General features: G+C 41.6%; 1 protein-coding gene across 1 annotated transcript in view; it reads right to left on the reverse strand.

The window, feature by feature from the left end:
• Positions 1 to 20,315, reverse strand: part of lrmda (leucine rich melanocyte differentiation associated) — a 195,542-nt gene that overhangs the window by 58,538 nt on the left and 116,689 nt on the right. Inside the window, exons 3-5 of the mRNA XM_070841143.1 lie at positions 6,816 to 6,942; positions 5,259 to 5,398; positions 2,062 to 2,188 (exon numbers count right to left, since the gene is read on the reverse strand). Of these exons, the coding sequence (XP_070697244.1) occupies positions 2,062 to 2,188; positions 5,259 to 5,398; positions 6,816 to 6,942 (394 nt within the window). The remainder of the gene's footprint in view (positions 1 to 2,061; positions 2,189 to 5,258; positions 5,399 to 6,815; positions 6,943 to 20,315) is intronic.

The raw sequence follows: 20,315 nt of genomic DNA on the forward strand, positions 1-20,315 counted from the left end.
AGTTCAGCGCTGTCTCTTTCATAGCAAGTCCATTAACTATTCCAATACGCACATCATGCATTGGGAATGATCTGATATAGAAGGGGCTCTTTCTTCAGATTTAGGCTGTCATGAGTTGGCGTGCATCGCTGTAACCGTGCTGCAATTGCTGCTGTTTCTATGGTTTCAATTTATCTACTGTAAACAGAAGGAAGGGGATTTGTCATATATGGTCTTAGAGGAAAAATTACTACGCAAAGCAAAAAAAAGACAAAAAAATACACCCAAAGAAAGAATAACTTCAGAAATAAACCTTCTAAATGATGTCTGTGCTCCTGTATTTTTCCCTCCAATACTTGCACTAATTGAGACTCGAATGGTAGCGTAAGCGACAGCGAGACAGCTAATTACCACCCTTTGTAATGAAGCAAATGGCAGACACTGTACCATGAGTCACTGTTATGAGCTACACCCTGCTGTACCAGACATAAAAGCAAACACAAATATCTAATTATGCCATCATCCCTACTCGCTCTCCTGTTCTACTGCAGACATTTCATTAATTGGTGGCCTGCACTATTGGTCAGCTTACAATCACTCTGATGATGTGGACAATTAGAGCCGGGAGGTACTCATAGCTCATCAAGTCTGAGGTAGCTGACACATCACATCTCATCTAACTCAAAACAAATGTTATGGAAATGCTGCTGTGACATCCCAGGGCCCTGACATGGGATATGTCTGAGCAAAAATCCTCTTCATCGTGTAGACTCAGTCTAATGCTACTGATAAGGAATTGTAGATAAAACAGCAGAAGTATGTTGAGGCCCAAAATACTGTGTGCAATGGGGGGGGGGTAGATGTGTTTTCATCAAAGCTGTAACCTTTTACTTTGCATAGGGAATAAATAATCATATACAGCAGGTTCAAAGACACAAAGACACAAAAACACACATGTCAGCTAGAATCAGTGATTATCTCTCCTTTCATCTAAGACTGTGGCGACAAAGGCAAACATTTCTTTTTCACTGACAAGCTATGTAAATAATATCTTATAAAGTGACTTTACCCTGCCAAAAAACATTGTAGAGGTCCTTAGTTTCTTTTTATATAAAGTGGATGAACAGTGTTTTCATTCCACTTTTCTCCATCTACCAAACATGCCAGGCTGAGGTTAAATTATTTCAATGTTTTGCTTTCTCGCTTGCCACTTGCATGAAGAATCAAGAACAAAGCAAAGCATGAACTGACACTAAAAGAGTACACTATCTTAGCTGATTGTCTGAAATAATAAATAGTTTGTTTTCCTCGTGCACTTTTAAACCCGACATCAACTCACATGCTTCTGATTTGTCATCGGATGCCTTTGCTATTGCTACTTCGGATCCATTTTTACCTCCCAGGCTCATTGTCAGAGCCCCAGAGACCTTGAAACGACAAAGCTTAGCTGATCCGAACAGTAAATATTTCATGACCTTACAATTACATGAAATCAAATCTAGGCAGAAGCCGTTCATTTATATTGCATTATCAAAGGGCTAGAAGAAGGGGGAAAAGGGGTGAAAAGGGATGGAGTGGGTATATCTATGAACCTCCCGAACTCTAATTAGTCTGTGCGGCCCAAAACAAGAGAGGGAGGAATAAGTGCACGGGCTCGTGATAATTAAGCGATTGTGAACGGCATGTACGTGAGCTGTCACTCCAATCGCCAGCCATGTCACACTTGGCAACACAACCGCGACCGGACAGCCGCCCGTCGTCTTTGATCTGGGCTCATGCATACAGAATCAGGTCAGGCCGTGGTCACACACATTTACACACACACACTCACATACAACACACACATGCACACTTGAAGCCATAGTAAAGAGAGACTCTTTTCAAAGGGCCACAGTACTAGGACCTCTGTAAAGGGAGACTGACAGTCAAGCATGCGCAGGGAGAAAGAAAGGATAAAGGAAAAGAATACAAAAGGGAAGAAAGGGGTGCATGTGACAAATCCACTCAAGACTTCAGACGGAGAGCTACTTAAAACAGTGTTAAAAAAACAAAAGGAAAAAAACAAAACAGAGCTTAACTTACAGCTTCTGACTTGGGTTTGACCACTTTCATGAATGCTCCTCTTGCCTGTGCCTCCATCACTTCTTTTCTGGTTACTTTCCTGGTGTCCAGAAACTTCAGCTGGGGCAACTTGTGCAGAACAAAGTATCTGTGAGAAAACAACAATTCAAGTTATAACTGTACCGTGCCGCTGGCTTACAAGGTCTTCTTTGTAGACCGCTTCTTCACAAAGAGACAGGGAATCTGAGGAAGTGTGTAAATGGTGATATACTAATCAAACTGACACACATTCTAATATGTAAATGCACACATCAACAAAACTTGAAAGGAAGCCGTGTTTACTCAGATTTAATGGTGATGCAGATTTAATGGTGATATTTTCTTGTATGTAATAACCTTCAAAGCTGATAAGAATAAGTCAGACATATAAATAGCACGAAAGGAGATACAACCAGTCTGCCTGAGCTGTCATTCTGGCAGCATCGCAGATATCTCTCTAAGCTTTCAGACACACTCTGTCTTTCATTGGGAGGGAGAGAAACGTCAAAAGATAATGGTTGGAATACATAGATGACAACAGATCCTTTCACAGGCAGGCAGGGATAGAGGAACCAGTATGTCAGGGCTGAACTGGTAGCCGAAAAGGACATGCATGCAGCACCTAAGTGGAGGGTGAGAAAGGACGGGGGATATGGGCACAGACAAGACCTGTGCGCAAAGAGCCGTGACAAATTGATGATGGCGATGGCGATGAGGCGAGATGGCAAAGTCTGTGTCAAGTTTTCAACGCCTAAGGATTATAAAGAGATGCGGGGATCACGTTTAGACTGACATGGGACAGAAAATATCTTTGCGCAAAATTAAGGAGGAAAAATTTCTGATTTAATTTGACAGAAACATAAACTAGGCTGCCACGATCGGCAAGAAGAAAATAAATACTTTTTTTACATTTTGAAACCTCAATAACATCTTATTGGATTATTATTATGGGTAAAAAAAAAAAACTGCTCCTAACCCCTAATAAAAGCTCCTTTTCTGATGAGACTACTGGCACTCAATTCCAAGGGGCCCCAATCCAATCCTGAGCCTCCCTCGACGTAAAAAGGACTTTGTTTAGAGCATTTTCATGATGAAATGTGAAGATGCCCTTGGGAGCCATGCACAGAGGTTATTCTCCATAGGTAACCTACCATCACAGGGTCAGAGCAGATGACAAGGCTCTGTCAGCCAGTGGGGATATTAATGATTCAACCCAACCGAAGAGGGGGGATAAGAGAGCACAGGAGGCTGTGGTGGGGAGGTGACTGGGAAACACGACTCCTAAACTTAATTTGGCAATACCCAATATGTGTTGACAGCAGCATGATTTTTGCCGCCATTGGAGGTGGTTGTGATAAAGTAAACAAACCCAACATTGCAATGATAACAGGATAAAGTAGTTACATAGCTGGGCAGAGTTTATAAGTGAATGCCCAGATTAATTTCTGTAAAGAATGGCGTAAATCATAATGACTCGAAGCCAACAGAAATACACACATAAGCGTGTTTGGACATTTTCTTTTCCATATTTGTTCAGTTCTGCTGTATTTTGCCTGTAAATTCCAACACAGAACAACAATTTTTACATTTTTGCTCAGCTGGCCTCCTCTGCAATTACTCTAGTAAAGGAAGGTTATGCTAATAGATATCTTAAATTATTCTAAAGTGTATCAATTGAACATCATTTCCATTTCCCTTATAATTAATACCAAATGAGGTCATTTTTTCCAGGACAATCCCTAAGACATAACAGATACATACTGGTCTTTTCAAGGAGGATGTTAGGAAGCTATGGGACCTATAAAATAAAGTGTTACCAAACAATCATTATACTACTAAGTATTACAGCTATGGATGATAACATAAAAACTAATGTTTATAGACTTGTGGGTTATTATCATATGGCTGCATTTATGGAATTTAGAGAACAGGCTGAGTGAACACTAAGTACGGCTGGTGGTTGGGCCACCTCGGGTACAAGCTCTTTGATCGGCCACATAAGGAGATGAGACTAACTGATAACTTTCCTCAAGAAAGAGATTAAAATGTCACATAAAATTATGTTCATGTTTATACATCACGGAGGCAGAGAGTCAGACAGTCAGACAGTGTTCTATAAGCACAACGCCTTATAATCAGTAACCACTGTGGACATATAATGTTACAGATTTGAACTCTTGTGTTGTTGTAGTACTACAAACGGCCTGCACGGGCGACTCAGAACGGGACAACATTTAAGCTCCCTGCTGACTACACAATGCAGTGTGAATTAATACTGTTTCTATGTCATTGGACTAATTGGGGCACCGATGCAACGCACCAGGGTATTTCACTTGAGAGACCAAGAGCTCCCGAGGCATTGGGCTGGGTATTTATTGCCCAAGGCCAGTGCCGTCACGACCTGCATACAGCCTAACCTTGTCAGACATGAAATCTGCATCACGCTCAAATTGATGTTTTACTATGTGACACATTATGAATATTACATTACAGGACCCTAGACGTTGTCAGTCAAAACAGAACAGCTTTCCTTACCAGTAAGATAAGCATGCAAGGGGAAAGAGGGAGAAGGGGAAAAGGGGAGGGAAAGGGAGAGAGAGGGGGGAGAGAGGGAGACAAAGAGAGAAGAAAGATTATTCAAGAAAGGCAAGGGTGGTAAATGATTAATAGGCAACACAGAGTCAGAAACAAGCACTTAGGGCTAAAACAGACAAAAGAGAGTATGCTTTTCGCCTTTTATCGCATTTCATGTAAAGGACCCTGACAAATGGTGGTCATATTGCATGGCTTGAGGCCTAGCTTGATGTTTAATGCATCATCTGCTCTGGTAAGGCAGGGTAGTAAACACTCATTTGTGGTGGTGACTAGTCACACATGAAATCCATTTTGCAAACTGGAGTGTAGAGGGGCCAGTTGACAAAGCTTTTAGAGTGATGTGGTTGAATCCAAGCTTGTGAAGTGTAGGAGGCTTGATGTTAAAAAACACAGGAACATCTCCAAATCCATTACTTACAAAAAGCTATCGCTCTGAATAGTTAAGTATCTAAACTGTCTGACTGAAAATATAAACACACATAAAACACTAAGATCTATCTATCCATCCATCTATCTATCTAAGTCAGAGTAATATCAATTCTTTATTCATATGTGACATCACCAAAGTCTATTTAGTGACAAACCTGTATCTCTGATAGTCATCCTCGTCCTTATCCAGGCTGACCAGCTGGTTGGGGCAGGCCTCATTTCCCAGCAGGCTTAGGTACTCCAGTGACGGGGTCACATCAGCCAAGTGTTCCAGCAGGGCCTCGATATCAGTCAGGTGTCAAAGGGCGGATGTCAAGGACCTAGCGCTGTTAATTACATTAGCATTTACTACCCGCACAGCCCCTCCCGGGCCTGTCTGCACTAAAACACGTCACTGTCAAATTTACCGAGGTGCTCAAAGGGGCTAGTCACTGGCTTTGTGAGACTGGGCAGACAGAGGGGCAATTTAAGGTGCAGGCTTTGGCTTATAGTAGTGACACAATTTGGCTGCTGCTCTCTCTCCCTTTCTCTCGATCTCTTTCATTTCCTAGGTGGCCGGGTGCAGAACAGTGACAAAATGATGGATGCCCTGTGGTTCAAACAGTCCGTGCTTCCCAGAGCCGTGCTGTGGAAAACTTTTGCGAAACGTGGAAAAAACAAACAGCCCCTAAGCAGGCACATTCATCACTAATACATTCACTTGGAAAATTGAGCCCCAAAGTGTCAAAATACAACTGCACTAATGCAGTGTTCGAGCTTTAAAATGGCACCGTGCCACGACAGGATGTACATAATTGGCCTATTAGCATGTGCCGACCACTTCACAACCAAACTCTGCACACAGACCCAGACGCACACTTCAAGGAGCCCCAGTTTTAATGTTGACTCTGGAAGTGTGTGTGTGTGTGTGTGTGTGTGTGTGTGCATGTCAATGTGTGAGAGAGAGTGAGCATCGTTACCCAGTAGGATCTGCATAACCAGAGGAAAAACAGGACACATTGCTAAACCTGTTCTGAAGCTGAGACGGGAAGTTCACACATTTTTGACTGATCATAAACAGCCTGGCAATGTGTCTATGTCTTGAATTTAGGGTGGCTGTGCAGAGCTCTGGTTTTAACGTGTTTACTCCGGGTGGTAGAACACACGGGGTTGTTATAATCAATGAGCCAAAATGTGAGCATGTTCTAATGTGTTTTGTGACAAATTAAATAACCGATTCATTTTATTTCAGAGAGATTTAAAGCAGTGTAATAAAGCATGATGCAAAAAAAAATAAAAATGTGAAAAATCCTGATTTGAAGAATTTTTACTAGAATCCAAAATAATATATCACCAAAGGATAAACGCATTGCATCCGATCATTTCTCATTCTTGGGATGTATTTTTAATCTAAAACCTTTTATTCTCATTGAGAAAAACAAAACAAAACACACACACATTTGTTATGTTGATTCCACTAGAGGTCCCTGTGGTTCAAAAACTACTCCTGTGTGGAGCCCTGTGACAGCAAGTTCTTCTACTCTCTTTTGCAACACAGAGTGCTCCCTGCAAAACCATGACAATAAAAACTGGTTCTCTGAGACAAAAGCAGGTTATACTGACATACAAATGTAAGCAAAATAAACAGCTGATTCTGATACTGATGCCTGTAATCTATGTCTGCATAGTAGACTGCTAATCAACATGATGGAGTCGTTAGTTTGAAAGGATATTTTGTTCTTATTGAGTGTTAGGGTGTGGAGGTTAGGTAACCTGGGCAACCGGAGGTCATTTCCAAGCAGATTGTTGTCGACCACAAGCTCTTCCAGCTCAGTGAACATTCTGAGGCCTGCAAGTGACCTGCAATGACAAGGCAACAGGAAAAGTGTTATGGCTCTAAATGTGGTCAGCTGTTATTGTGCAGAAAATAAATATTTCAGCCTCCTTCTTTCATACGCTGGGAGAGTATGGGTCTGGGCCTGTCAGGGAAGTGAATGACAAGAATTAGTGGTGCTGAGCTCCCCTGGCATGGTGAGGCATCCTTCAGTGGCTGGCAGGATGAGGGATGGGGGTCACTTGTGAGTAGCCAGGATTCAAAACAAAAGGCTTCAGAAATGCGGCGGGCAGGATGAATTTGTCAATGTCTTGTGCCTTGAGGCGCCCAGTTTCGCCTGACCCTAACCCTCCATTCCCAAGACAAATCACTCTGTCACAGTTCACCTTCACTCCCCAGACACAAATTTAACTTGTCATCCATCATTTTCACAGAGGAACCGGAATACACTCGCAATCACAGATGGAATGGAGGGGAAACTTTTTTGCAACTGTGCCGCGATAGGGGTTAGTGTTGGGATTTTAACATCAAAGGACTTTCTTTTTTTTTGGAAAGGAGGAATCCTGCCTTTCTGCTCCTTTTTATGATGCATTGCAAAGAGAGGTGAAGGGTCATCTCAACTCTTTCCCTCTCTGTCCCTCTCACACGCGTAAACATTCAGATAGGCATAAAAATGATGGAGGGTGGTGTTAGGAGTAATGTTAGGGCCCTGCAAAGTTCACGTCATGGAAGGTGCACAAAGGCAATGCCTGTGTTGTCTAATCCCTCACACTGTCAACATGCCACGTTAAAGTGTCCTGGGTGACTTCATTGACATTTAAATCTGCCAGAACTTGACGCAGGTAGCATACATCTCAAGATGTGTTTCTTACAGTTCACACAGTGGGTTTTTTTTTATTTTATTTTAACATTGTATCTCTAATTGTCAAATAAATTTGACAATACAAATTATTTAGATTTCACAATTCTGCCTTGTAAGTATAGTGGAGTGTGTTTCTAGTTTTAGACAGATAACCTTGACATTAGGTCACATAAATACAAATTCCACAGTGTCACATCACAATATGACAAGGTACAGTGAGGTCTAAACAGCTGCAGTGTGACCTATTGCTCCTCCCTGGATCTGCATAGTGTCAGTTTCTGCCGTAATACACACCAACATAGAGCTATGTACATTTAACACCTTTATCGTGACACTCTGCAAATGGATAACAAGGAGCAGTAAGCAGCAATGTTCACGACGGAAAAGTAACTAAATACTGGCAAAGGAAGAAAGAATACATTAAAAAAAAGAAGAATATTTGCAATATAATGAAGCAACTGAAGCCAACAACTTAGCCAGAAAGTATCCATCCATGTACTTTTAGTTAGCCAAACAAACTGTTATCTTGCTCTAGCTTCTGTTTCATGTGTGCTTTTTCTGAACCGTCAGCTTGGTCTCCACCTTGACGTAGTCCCTGATGCAAAAACACACATATATGCACAGAGTGGACACACTGGCAGCAACTCTGAACTACAAAGCAAAATGTTACAACTATCTTCTTGGATGGAAAACGACAAATCAGCAACTCATCGTTGATTTGCAAGTGAGGCGGACCGAGCCACCTCATTTCAAAAGACATCAACATTTTGCAAACACACACGTTTGATACCCACAACAACAGCTGACAGCACCTAGCCAGAGTGCTGGCAAAGCCGCTAGCTGACAACCTCTTATCAGGGCTGATTAATGCACTGGCAAGATGGATGAATAGAGAGATGTGCCAGTTTTATGAAATCCTACTCTGTTTGCTTGTTTTTCTTCCCCCATGGTGCCTCTCATTTATGTAAGGAAAAAGGCTCATAAGCTATTATACCATCCATAGTGCTGGTATGAATTTCCGATTTACTGACAAATTGCAATTTGGCTTTTTTTTTTTGTTACTGCTTGGTCTATTTATACACAGGGGGAAAAAATAGCTACCTAAAATCATGAAAAAAATGCTGTTTTGTTCGTTTTTTTTTTTAAATTACATAAATCTACAGGTATATGTGGAAGTATGGTTGCACAGGTACGACTGGGCTTTTAGCCAAAACTACAAAACAAAATTATTTGTTTTCACAAAACCTATTTTTTAGATACTGTGTTTGTATTGGCAGGGAATTCGGCATAAAACGCTATCAATCTGTGATCAGTATAATGTGCAGTCATGCACAATTGTGTACCACTTGGATAAACGTTGCTAACTAACTATTGCCACCTGTAAGTGTGTGTGTGCGTGTGTGTGTGTGTGCGCGTGTGTGTGTGCGTGTGTGTGTGTGTGTGTGTGTGTGTGTGTGTGTGTGTGTGTGTGTGTGTGTGTGTGTGTGTGTGTGTGCGTGCGTGTGCGTGTGCGTGATGGGCTGCAGTCCTGTGGGTTATGTTATTAGCTGCTCGGTTAAATGGAGCCTCGTGGCACAGGAGGGAGCCTTATTAATTGTTGTTTTCATGTCACCACTGCTGCGTGCACTGGCTGATTTAATCAGTTAAATTCACAGCCAGGGGAGAGCCACTGAGTCCCATCCAGCATTAACTACAGTGCAGGGATTGAACTTCTAATACTCTCCAGCTTTCTGTGCTCCCTCTGCAGATTTCCATAGCTGGTTTCATTACTTTTTATAAGCTTTCTTGTTTTAATGTGTGGCTTGGAAAACTAACAAAGTTTAAGCATTGCAGTAAAAGTACTTCACTTCTTTAAAAAAAAAAAAAAAAAAGCTGCTTTTGCTTTTAACAAAACTAATGAGCATAATTGACTTGAGTCCCAATGCTATAGAGATTTGGTGAATGGCAAAACACTCGCAAAACACACATACAACAAACACATTTTACAGGAAATAAACATAAAAAAACATTATTCTCCTCCTATGAAAATGTTGTGATGACAGTGATAATGAGCATAATCAGTAATGTATCTTCATTTCCAATGCACAGGTAAATGTTGTCATTTCACAGATCTACTGCTAGAACTACTTATATGTATATCTTTTAATAAAACAAGTACACTATTTTATGGTATAAGGATGGAGAAATCTGACAAATAACATATGAAAACCAATTTTCATTTCTAGATTTAAACATTATATTGCATTCCCTCCATGTACATATATAGAAAAATATGATTTCAATAGTAATATGTGATCTAACCAGTTTTCCTACATCTCTAACTAGCAAGCAGGACATGGAGGCAGAGAGAAGCGGCAGCTTTAACGAGGTGAGGCGATGAATCCTCTCCTTGTTAAGATAATTATGATCAGCCTCATTGTCAGAGCTAATACTTCACACGGGCTGTCTTTACGCTTTGACTACCACTTAGCCTGTGTAAGCTCACCATCATACATCATACAGCCCTGTGTGCATCAGTGTGTGTGCTTTTGAGCTTACATAAGTAGCGCATGTATGCGTTGCTGAGATCCTGTCTAGTGAACACAGAGTACATCTACTGATACTTAGCTGAAGCAGAAACTCGGCACGGGAAACAGGGGAGGAGATACCAGACAAGGACACCGGAGAGGAGACACTGACCCAGAGAGCACCCGTGCCAGATCAATACACTAATACTAATGCAGACATAGTGATTGATAAACCACTGCTGACAACAGAGGGAAGAAAACTCTCGACCATTATTGGCTGAAGTGTCAGTCACTCCTGCCAATGGTGTGCGCTTGTGTCATGTCAGATATCTTCAGGCAACACATGAAAAATGGAGGACGGCAGCCTTGGCTCTTTTACATGTGTTATATAGTCTCCTGTCTCAGTGTGTCTACTGCTGTTAAAATTGTTTACTAAATGAATCATAGTTGGCAATTTTAGAAAGGCTGGTCAGATGTGGAGTTTGCCTAAGCTGTACAATACAGAGCAATACTGTAAAACAACCTCAAAGCCCTCTCTATTACTGAAATGGTGACAGAGATCCAAGAGGCAATGTTTCTGCAGCTAGCACTGCAATACTGAAAAAGTTCCTGAGTCTAATGTATATTAAAACACACACACACACACACACACATATAAAGACTGAAAATATGGAGAGCCCTCACAGCTGCAGTCCGGAGTTATAGAGCTGATGTTCTCTAAAGGATCGCAGTGGTGCAGAAAAGCAATGCACTGTTATTCTAAACGGACGGCCAGAGCTGCAGAGTGACGGGCATAACGACGTCCTGTTCAGAAGGCAACAGATAAATGTTTGATGAATTGACCAATAGTCAGGCCATGATGGCCTTCATATGTGCATAATGGACTATTCAGAGCACACTTCAGATTGCCTGCCAGGATAAGGTACTGTAATGAATGGGAAAAGGAACTGGACCTGGGAAACCCAGTGTGTGGACTGGCTTTAATAAACTTAATAAGAAAGGTGGAGGATGGCTGGTTAGAGAGGGAGGAGGGAGACTGGAGACCTACTTAGCCTGAAATAGTCAAGAAATATTCTGGTGGTTCTTGCCACTATATATATACTGTAAACTATATCTCAATTTTAATCAGTAGTTCGGTAAATTATCTCCCAAATTATGCTGTCAATCATAGTAATCTGCCACTAAAATGACATTATGTAACAGTCTCTAATGCAAATCAACTTGCTTTAAGAATAAAGTCTAAATATCATTAAACAACTGACACCAATGTACACCAGTGTCACTCTGCCCTGTTTACTGTCTGACTCTTAAAAGATATTTTCAAATTAACAAAAGATACAGGGCAAAGAAGCAGATTTATCTAATTCTCAGATATTTTCCTTGTTTTATCAAGAAAACCTCAAAATGACTGGTTAGAACAGGTGGTTTTGTAGTGTAGTAAAGAGGTGGTGAGTTATTCAGTTTTGTGTCGATAATAAAGAAAGAAAATCCACATAAAATTTGACCTATTAATACACTAAGTCTCCATTAGTTCAACACAGCTGTGTTTCATCACTTTAAACCGCAACGAAAACACAAATAAACATCAAAAAAAAAAAAAAATGCAGGATCAAAACACTATCAGGATTAGCTCATGGTAAATAAGATGACACTATCTGTAAAGAAAATTAATGCCCTGCTACCCCTCAAGCCCCCAACATCCCTCCTACCACCTCCACACAGTGCTGATCAGGTCTGTTCCAGCACTCTACCCTCCAGCTACAGTTTATGGCCTATACACGTCTCTGTACATGCATCTGTGATGGCGATGGTGAATTAGACTGTCATTATCTGTCTCTATCTCCCCCACAGCTCTCCCTTTCTCACCCCCTATCTCCCTCGCATGTAGACAGTCACTGCTCAGTGTGGCACTCCTTCCTCTGTATCGCCAGGCCTCAGGTGGCAGTCATTTAAAGATCACACGTCCAGGACACACACAGCCCTCCCTGAATGCGTGTCAATTCACACATGGGAAGGGGATTACACGTCTCCTCCTAGGCAGCTGCAAATTACTATTAATGGCGATGCAAATCATTAGAGTACGTTTGGCGCCGCCAGCAAATCTCTTCTTTATGTGGGTTCACTCTTAATCTGTTTTGAATATTGCGCTATGCTCGCTCCTGACAGCCAATGTGTAAAAGCATCACAAGCTACAAAGCTGTCAATTGGAAGTGGCATGTCAGATTGAACTTTACACAGGGTTACATCATTTGCAAAACAAAAATATCTTTTTAGGGAGCATAAACAAATTCAAGCAAGAAGAAATCTGTGAAATATAATTAGCAAAGTTCTTTGTTGATGAAGAAGTTAAATATCACTGCTCATTACTTCATGCTATACGAGGTGATTATGTGAGGAGTGCAAATTAAATTGTTGAAAATGTCTACACCATGGTGCGTCTGTTGAATGCTTAAAGCTAGCGATTGTGTCTTTGAATGATAATACCTCTGTGGATCCTGCAGTGTCTGAGTTATAGACTACCCCTGTGGATATTCCTGCCGAGTATGTGAGGTTAATATTCTCTCTCAATGTCATTAGCACTGGCAGAGGGGCTGAGAGCACTGTGAATCAGACAGGGACTGATCCTGTCAATTTACACACCCCTACACATACATACACACACACACACACACACACACACACACACACACACACGCGCAAAGAGCCAGGGCCAGACAAAATCAAAGCCACTGTACTGAGGTCAGCATCACCTGGCCTCATGCTTCCCCTTGAATCTTCAATCCCTGTCTGATTAATGACCCTGGATCAACCTTTGCCAAGGGATAAGGACTTGACAGACACTCCTGTCAGGTCCAACCTCATAAGCCTTGCTTGACCCCGGTTTGGCCCGGGATGAAGTCTAAGCTCCAACAATGACCCAATTGAGAGGAAGGACAGAGTTGCCTCTTTCCCAGTGAAGAAAGAAATGGAGAGATCACCGCAGAAAGGTGGACGTCTCTTTTAAAGTTTCAGCAAGTGAGGTTTTGTTACACGGCCAGACAGAATGACAGCTGCTTCCCATGTACAACACTAAATTGTACACTGTGAAATATATCATCGGACAAGGGAGGCAAGCAGAGCGTCGGTGAAGGCGAGCTACTTCAGAGCCCATACAACAATTCCCTCCTCATGGAGCCTGGACTGTGCTCACAGCGTGGCCATGCGTCTTGTGAATGTTTGTATTGAAAGATTAGTTGTCTATCCACATGACAAACACCCTCCTCTCTCCGTGAGCGGGCGCTGAAAATCAATTCACCGATGGCATCTCCGTCAGAGAGGACATCAATGCGGCACAAACAAGCACACATAAGCTCTCATGTATGCTACACAGGCTCGCGCTTGTATTATACACAAGTGTATATAATACTATAGAATTACAGTGACAGGATCAATCAGGAAAGGCATATTGAAATAAGCATGCATAACAATAACCATAAAAGGAGTAAAATAATGCCCAAATATATAGTGCATATATAGAATAGAGAATGTGTGACTGGAAATGAAGCCATGTATTCTTGCAATAAAATAAAGGAACCATTAAATAATAGATGCTGCGATCTGTGAGGAAGAATCCCTCAGTGCCCTGTCTGCCTGTACGCTCTGTCATTACAGTGTTCAGGCTCAGTGCTTGTCAACATTTCCCTGAGAGGGGGAGCCATCCCACATTACGTTTGAGTGAGTTCAACTGTCAACTGCCAGCCATTTGTATGCCTCAGCATCCACCTAATAGCAAATAATCACTACCCCGCGCTCTCTTCATGGCAAATGATCGATGTTGTCTTGAAGTCTGATGGATGACCCTGCCACAGTGATGTCCAGGCATGCATTAAAAACCACCTCTATGAAATGCCTGTCAGTCTGATGAAGCGGTGCACACAAAATCACGTGTGCGCACATACTGACACTAAGGAATGCGTGCGCACTGATGAAGGAGAAAATGAACGGAGTGAGGGAAAGCCATGATTAGATTTAACCAACATTAAAAAAAAAATAAATAAATAAAAGGTTAGAAAAAAAACAAAAACTTAATTTCCTTATATTACTGGAAAATGTTCTAATGTGACGGGACCTGTGGTGTGATTGGTAGACAGCATTACTAGAGGTAGACTGCTCAAGTACCACCTGGGAAGCATCTTTTCCTCCGCTTCCCCTCTCCCCCTCCTTCCCTCTTCTCTAACACACAAACAGCTCCCTATTACCCCTCAGTGTTCAGATTAAAATGCACAGCACCACAATCTTTGATCTCCCACTTGCTGACACAAATCCTTTCAAGCCTCAACATTTTCCTGCAAAGGTAATTAGTGCTAATTAAAAAGTTTCGAAAGCAGTCTACGGCTGCTGTTGATGCTGCCGCTGTTGGTGCTTGGGCGCACCCTTCGTCAGATCACCCATCCACCCCACCCCCCACCCCCCCGCAGGTCCTACGGATGTGTGTGTCAGCTGTGTTCCTGCCTCCTTTCTGCAAAGGATCCCATAACTAGACGACATCAGCCAGCCTAGGATGTTTGTAGAAGCAGGATGAAATCTGGAAGCCCAGTAAGGGGTCTAACTGGTGGTTCTTCCCCTCTGACAAACCTGTGCTCTGCAGGAGAACATGTAATGACACATTTAACAAATACAAATCCCACGAATAGAACAGGTGTAGTCTTTAATTGGGATATCCTAGCTTGGGGGGGCTTGTAAACATGGAGTAATTAACTTGATAAGAGATTCACTTTGCTGAAAATATCATTGCAGAGGAACATATCATTAAGTATGTGCTGCGATTTGCATAATGATAACAAATGCAAAGTCTCCAAATTCTTGTGGCATAATGAATAAACACATTCCCAATTAAAGAACTTCCTGTTTAGTGTGATTCCAATAACGTGAGATAAAGATATATCTTGAGCAGTCTAACAGTGCTATCATTCATTCACCGGCCTTCCTTATTGCTTTCATCAAGCCATTATTATGATATAATTAGCTGCCTTTCTAGCATATTATTAAGTGGCTTACTGAGTGTCAGGTACAGAGGCGTCTCAGAAAAACGACAATATCGTTCCACAATGTTTCAAAAAGATAATTACATAATCTCAGCATGGAGAGCAAGCAGAAAAGTGATAATTAGACAAGTGTTCCTGACAATTAAAGTATCAAGCCTTGTATTTTTTTTCCCCGCGTGATATGAAGCATGCTGCACACCCATGTACAACATAATACTATTATATTGTTCATGTAATATCCTCATAAAGAAATCAATAGAACTGTGGGACTGTTGTCAGTGCAGCTTTCAGTGCTGTTTATTGGATGCTAAAAGGTTTTCAGGGCCTTCTAGAGCTGCTCAAGTAATGAGTATGTTGAGTTTTTCCAAGCTGACAATAAATAAATGTTTTGGCTTTAACAAGCCTATTAATAGGCTTAATGATTGACATGTAGGTGTGCCACCAAGACAAAGCAGAGAAAAACAAAGTTATTGATTTGACCTTTGGGATAGTTCCTTCGTTCAGTGTTGTTTTTGCCTTGTCTTACACCTCGGAAGGAGATAATAGAACATGTCACCGCACAAGGCAGTTTGAAATTGAATGCCATCATTTTAATTCAAATGTTACATTCTCTGTGACATCTCTGTCAATGCATAATTGGCACTAGATGTACAGATTTATCATTCAGCGTAAGACACTCAAAGACACCGACAGATATGTTACTTTGATGGGATGACAGTCAGATGTGGAAAAAAAAAAAAAAAAACAGAACTGCAAATCAACTGTCGCGCTGTCAGTTAAGCTTTTTGTCACAAAGTTGCACATAAACACGCATGATTAGAAATAGCAAACGAGCTTTAGGCTGAAATCAGTGTTGTTGCTCCAGAAGTGTGTAAATATGCGTGTTTGATTCAAGTAGAGAGAAAAAATTCAGAAGGCAGACTTGGAAGAAAATTGCAGTAAATGATAGGCACTTATTGGGAGACCACCCTTTAAATCATGACAAACTTCAAAGTGTAAAAGTGCAGTTATTTATCATGTTACAGAATACTTGAAACCAAGGGACAAACTAATCATATTGCAAAAGAAAGCTTTTATTTTACTAGTCAATGAATATAGAAACGCTATAACATCCATATGCGTACATCTTTGAAAGCAGATCTTTAACGATGGAGATCAGACATCCTTGTTGCACGAGCAGTCTGTGTTTACTGAAGATGGCCTCTCCGTCTCTGTAGTTTCCTGACGTGACAGTTTAAAGGGAGGTCTGTGATAGCCTATCAGCCTATAGCTCCCTGAGAAAAGCTCTCTCTCACTTTCTCCCCACGGTCTCCCCTCCCCGCCTCTCTCTGTGTCTTACCGCTGGCCCATTACCTTTACAGAGTGAGCCTCATTAAAGAAGGCAAGTTGAGTCAAATCTTTCTGTAATTCAGCAGAGGTGAATTGCTGTCAACATCATTAACCGTCATTTCTCCAACTCACTTCAGTACTTATGAAGTGTTCTTTATTGTGTAATGATCCAAATCTCTTCTCTAAATCGGCCCTCTTCAAAGGGCCTGGAGGACATACCACCCATGCAGCCGTCTGACATGCTAGAGGGCCAGATTAAACGTGGCTCCATCATTACGTTCCTCTTCGTGCTTAAATAGATCCAGCATTCATCCTGCGCTTCAGCTAGCAGGTAGCGTTCCTCGGAAGGAACAGAGTAGAAGAGAGATCGGTAGACCCACGGAGTTAAGCACAGACAGGGTTATTGGTTTTCAAACATGGCTGTCCTGCCTTTGTAGAGCCGTAGCTTCCACCAATGCTGGATCATTTTCATTTGGTTTGGCGCATCATAAGACCAAATTTCTGCCAATGACCTTCTTCCCCCCCCTTTCTGTTTTTTTTAATACTGCTTACAGATAGTTCACCAATCTCATAAGGCCATTGGTCAGGATGGCCCCATGGCTAATTACAGTGAGAGCTGCCCTGCTTGTCATGCTAGGTGTCCTCCAAGGCCTGTTTTAAGAGAAGCCTCTTTTGTGCCTCCACCACTGTGGGTCCCCTAGTGCTCAATATCATGCTATGAGATGTCCTCCAGGCCTTGTGTTGGGGGGAAGCCTCTTTTGTGGAGGCGCCATTGTGTGCCCCCAGTGCTGAACCCCCTGCTAGGTAGGAACACAGACAAAGTGCAGCAGGGGGATGCTTCTCAGGGCCCTAAGACCTACAGTAAATCTTCAAACAATTTAGACAAACAAAAACGGCTGCTGTGCTGCGGTGAGAGTAGACAAGGAAAAGCAGATGAATAAGCAACATCAATTACTGGGGCTTTGACCTGCAAGCCCCCACACCATGGCACACATTTCACACCAAATCGCCCCAGATTGAAGTTGACACTGCTGGAGTGGAAACACTGACCCCTCACAAGGCTAGCGCTTCAAACTTAAGAGGAGAGAAAGGCAGGGGGACTGACAAAGTACACAGACCAAGGCCAATGTGGAAGGGAGACAAGGAGGAGGGGTATGAATAAAAAAAAACAACAAAAAAACACGCATAATAGGTCCTAGTTTGTTTCAAAGTGAGACAAAATGGCTCAATTTGAGCACTTAGGCCATCGAATTGGCCCAGCTGAGGTACAAGAGGAACATGCGAGGGGACAACCGCATCAGGCCACTGATAAGGACCCTATAAGAGGAACAAAGCCGGATGTCCAACAGGCTTACCAGTGAACCTGAGTGGGACTGGACCCTCTTTAATGCTTGTTTTAGCCTCCCAGCTTTACCCTCAAAAAGTGCTGCTTCCCCTGAAGCTTTTTTACTCAGGCACATAAAGCCTCCCTCTACTTTGTAATCTTGGACAAAGGCAAAATAAACACATGGGTCACATTTGTTCTACACAACACAACTCTACTCAACAGAACAGTATTCTAACAAAAACATCCTCGAAGACTCTTTTCAAGAAAAGGGATACCGCTTTAAGTGCTGTCTCTTACTTCACAATTATGCACTTTTAAAAAAAAAAAAGCCATTTTTCATTAGCACTTCGATTAAAAAAACCCAAGAAAAACAGTGTTTCCAAAGGTGACAAAAGATCATGAAATCCTATCACAGTTTGTCAATACAGTGTTAATTAATCTAATAACAAACTGCTCTGAAAAGCATGCCCCAAACTGACTGGAATACATGTAGTCTCGCAGCAGCATAGCAGCACATTGACACATTTGGGGGCATCAGGCTCTGGAAAGAGACAGTCCTAACAATCTCCCAATTAGCCAGGTGGAAAGCATAAAATATGTCTCAGGTTCACGGAGCAAGCGTGAAACTTAATAATATGACATGACATACAAAAACAGAGTATGTCTTTTTATAGCCACATGTGAAAATGAGGCAAAAATAAAAGAAAGGGAACAAGAAGGAATAGGTTTTTGTCTTCCTACCCAAAAAAAAGGGTTTAAGGGTCTCTATTTGATTGTGGATTTAAATGGCACGATAAAAGTGATAGACAATGAAGTAATAAAAACCACGAAGGAAAAAGATCTGGCAATTATAGACTTTGAAATACTACATACACCTATACAATATGAACGCTAATTGTTACATTTATATATATAAAATATAATAATACACACACACACACTACTTCTACTCTGCTCATACATGTATGATACATGTATTGGCCGTACTCAAAGGTTAAAATGTACATTACAATCCCATTCCTGATCATTTCCAGTCTAATAATATGAACACTACGGAAGTCATTAGGAAGTTTAATGAAAGCCTAAAACCAATTCTGCCTCCAAGAGACCGTGACACATTGACAGACTGACAAGGCCGTCTGTCAGGCAGGGCGAAGCATTATTCACAAAGAATATAAAATCCTAACATTATCACAAACTATTTAACCCATCTAAAAGCTCCATGTGCTCGACTAATGTATAGGACTTAAGTGTGAGCACCTGTTTCAAACAATAGTGGTGAATTGCACCCCCCCCCCCCCCCCTCCACACACACCCATCACAGACATTCAAACAGAATGATAATGGAGCCTACGTCAGTCAGTCAGTCAGCCGTCTTTGCAAATGGAAATCCAGAGAAAGGTGGAGATGGGAATCATTTTATCTAGTTGACACACATTACAACGGAGAATTTCAAAAGAGTAAGATGGAAGCTCTCAGGTCAATTATGGTGTCAAGGCTGTCAGCTTGCAATGAAATATATACCTTTGAAGAACACTTTACTCGCGGGATGGGGTAAAAAGGATGGGAAGACGTACTGTTTAACCCAGAGACCATATAAGAATATCAGAGATGATGGAGTAAAACGTGGCATGATAATGGACCATTTTTACTGAGCACACTTTGTCAAGAGGGATAGACTACACCCATTTTCTGAAGGGTCCTATCAAAGAATATCATTTTGGTGACTGAAGCAGATTAATGGAATTAGCTGTAACAAAGTGCTTGGTCATTAAGAAAGTCATTAAGATAATGGGGAGAGGTCATTTACAATATGCATTTTAAGTTATAATGTAGTTCCACCAGACGCCACTCTGTTTTTTTTAGGATGTTAGTTTTTAAGACATCGAGGCGGGTAAATAACCAAACTAAGACAGCGAAAACTCCTTTAAATAGGGGAAAGATTGGAATACACGGTAGCGCTCAGACACAAACACACAGAACTTAAGTGTTTCTTCAGTCCCTTTTTTATTCCAGCCTCCAAATGTAAATGTCCTCACCCTCTGTTCAAGATATAAAATACTAACCTTGAGACAGTGAATGACAGAGAGAATTATGGGTAATTGTAGTGTCAGAGAGGGAGACAGCTGTATGATGAGATTCTGTGTCATTTAGACAATCAGAAACTTAAGAGGCAGTGTGACACATTTCTCCCCCTCCACCCGACAAGGCTCCTGACATGGCTGGTGATAATTTCCAGGAGAGGGAGAAAAATAAAAAAAAAAGAGAGACAGAAAAGAGTGAGTGGAGAGTGCACAAATGAAAATGGAAGTTGCTGAAAGAAAGGTGTGATTTCAACTCTTCCATATGC

Source organism: Pempheris klunzingeri, chromosome 12 (genome assembly GCF_042242105.1).
Source record: "Pempheris klunzingeri isolate RE-2024b chromosome 12, fPemKlu1.hap1, whole genome shotgun sequence".
NCBI classification, from domain to species: domain Eukaryota; kingdom Metazoa; phylum Chordata; class Actinopteri; order Acropomatiformes; family Pempheridae; genus Pempheris; species Pempheris klunzingeri.